Raw genomic sequence first — 2014 nt, 5'->3', positions numbered from 1 at the left:
TCTTAGCATTACATCACATCTATATATTTCTTTTTATCTCTTACCAACAAAATCTTAAGCTCTGTTTGAGAAGGAGATGAGTGGGTCCAAATTACAGGCCATGCCTGGGTTTCAAAACCGCGTTCTACAGGAACCCAAATTCCTCTGCATCAAGTCCCTCTCTTTATCCATTAACCTTTCTTCGGTTCTCTGCATCATTCCTCCCCAAGATTTTATACCTTAAAATAATCCCATCACTAATTTGTCAATGTTCGATTCATCATTGCATGAACTTTCATTCCCCCAGATTTTTAATTTCAATTAGTTTTTAAAAAAATTTAGAGTGCTCTGCCAAAACAATGAGAAGATATATATATAATTTGTAAGCATGCACATACAGAATTAAGCAACTACGTGGAAGCTCGCTTCCTCTTCTCCCAGGTTCAGTCATATCACCCCACAGATTCTTACTTCTATAAATACCTTATCTGATTACATTATCTTCCATCGAATCCTCTGCTTCGAAATTTCAAGTACCACCAACTTCCCCAAACATTTCAATTAACTCGAGTCTGTGTGCATGGGAGAGCCCAATTCCAGCAGCAGCACTGTCTACGGTGCTGCAACTTCTGCCTACAGAGGCGTCCGCAAGCGAAAATGGGGCAAGTGGGTGTCTGAAATCCGCGAGCCGGGGAAGAAAAGCCGAATTTGGTTAGGGAGCTTCGAGACCCCCGAGATGGCTGCCACGGCATTCGACGTGGCAGCATTTCATTTCCGAGGACGTGAGGCCAGGCTCAACTTCCCGGAACTTGTCAACTACCTGCCACGCCCTGCCAGCTCGAGCCCCGACGACATACGCATGGCTGCGCATGAAGCGGCTTTAAGGCTGAGGAGTAATGATGGTGACACTACTAATTCTTTGGGGGCAGCAGGTCATTGTGACGTTGGGAGCTCTAGCTCGAGCGGGGTGGCTCCGGTGACGGTGAGGCTGTCACCGAGTCAAATTCAGGCAATTAACGAGTCTCCCTTGGACGGGATGCAAATGTCTGAGGCTCTTATGTTTGAGGAATCCATGATGTTCTCTAATGACTTCGACGATGAGGGCATGAATAGTAATCAATGGGAGAATATTCAACAAGATTCTCTGTGGGATCCTTAGGTAACGTTTTGCATAACACAAATGACATAATCACTATATTTAATCATCATATCCGACAATTACTTTGAGTTTTATAACTAAGTGTGACTAAGTTTGACATATATTTATTATGGAAATAATTTCTTACAAAACTCTCTAATATATGATGTTGTTAGACTGTGAAACGAGAATGATGAGTAAGATTTAATTAAACTCGACGAACTTGATCACAGTACTAATAACATAATATGTCAGACTGTACGGTAGAATAAAATTTCCTGCTTAAATAAGTGTTCAATAACACTAATTTTATAATAAAAAAAAATCAAGATTAATGGTAAGGTTTGAGCTTCTATAATCATTCATTGGCAAATATATATACACATAAAGGAAGGCCATCTAGGGATATAGCACTAGAGGGTCACTATTTTTTTTCAGGGAAGGCCATTTGTGTTCACAATATTAAGAGATACCCTTGGCGGGTCCCTTTTAACATTTGATTATTTGGAGGGTTTCTGATAGCTCCACAAGCATTTGTTGTAGTGGGTGTAATTGATTTGATTCGTGTAAGAGCCACAAACTCACATATTGGCTACTCTTTTTAAATCAGCTGTTGAAGAGTGTTGTGTGTTTCATATGTAATGGAATTCAAATTATATTATCTTCTACTATATTTTGACAAGTTATATACCTTTTATCTTAAATGAATTTTATTTTTAGTGAAGTATTCCCCGTTTGTTTTCTTATGACATCAATTTCAACCTCACTAACAAAGAGCTTACATGCTCTCCACAGTCTCAACAACTTTTACAAAAAATATACAATAGAGTGTCTGATCCCTTTATCTGAAGGTATTCAAAATATTACAGATATATAAAAGTTAGCAAATTGGAGGAA

The 2014-nt window shown here is 38.9% G+C and overlaps 1 protein-coding gene across 1 annotated transcript; it reads left to right on the top strand.

Annotated features, from left to right (window-relative positions):
- The first annotated feature begins 211 nt into the window (after positions 1 to 211).
- Positions 212 to 1780, top strand: LOC133746316 (ethylene-responsive transcription factor ERF021-like). The gene has a single exon (XM_062174499.1). The coding sequence runs from the start codon at positions 560 to 562 to the stop codon at positions 1136 to 1138; it is 579 nt and encodes a 192-aa protein (XP_062030483.1). The 5' UTR covers positions 212 to 559; the 3' UTR covers positions 1139 to 1780.
- The last annotated feature ends 234 nt before the right edge of the window (positions 1781 to 2014 follow it).

The sequence above is a fragment of the Rosa rugosa genome, chromosome 4, assembly GCF_958449725.1.
Source record: "Rosa rugosa chromosome 4, drRosRugo1.1, whole genome shotgun sequence".
Taxonomy (NCBI): domain Eukaryota; kingdom Viridiplantae; phylum Streptophyta; class Magnoliopsida; order Rosales; family Rosaceae; genus Rosa; species Rosa rugosa.
The sequence above is the reverse complement of the archived record's forward strand: the minus strand, read 5'-3'. Positions and strand labels throughout refer to the sequence as shown.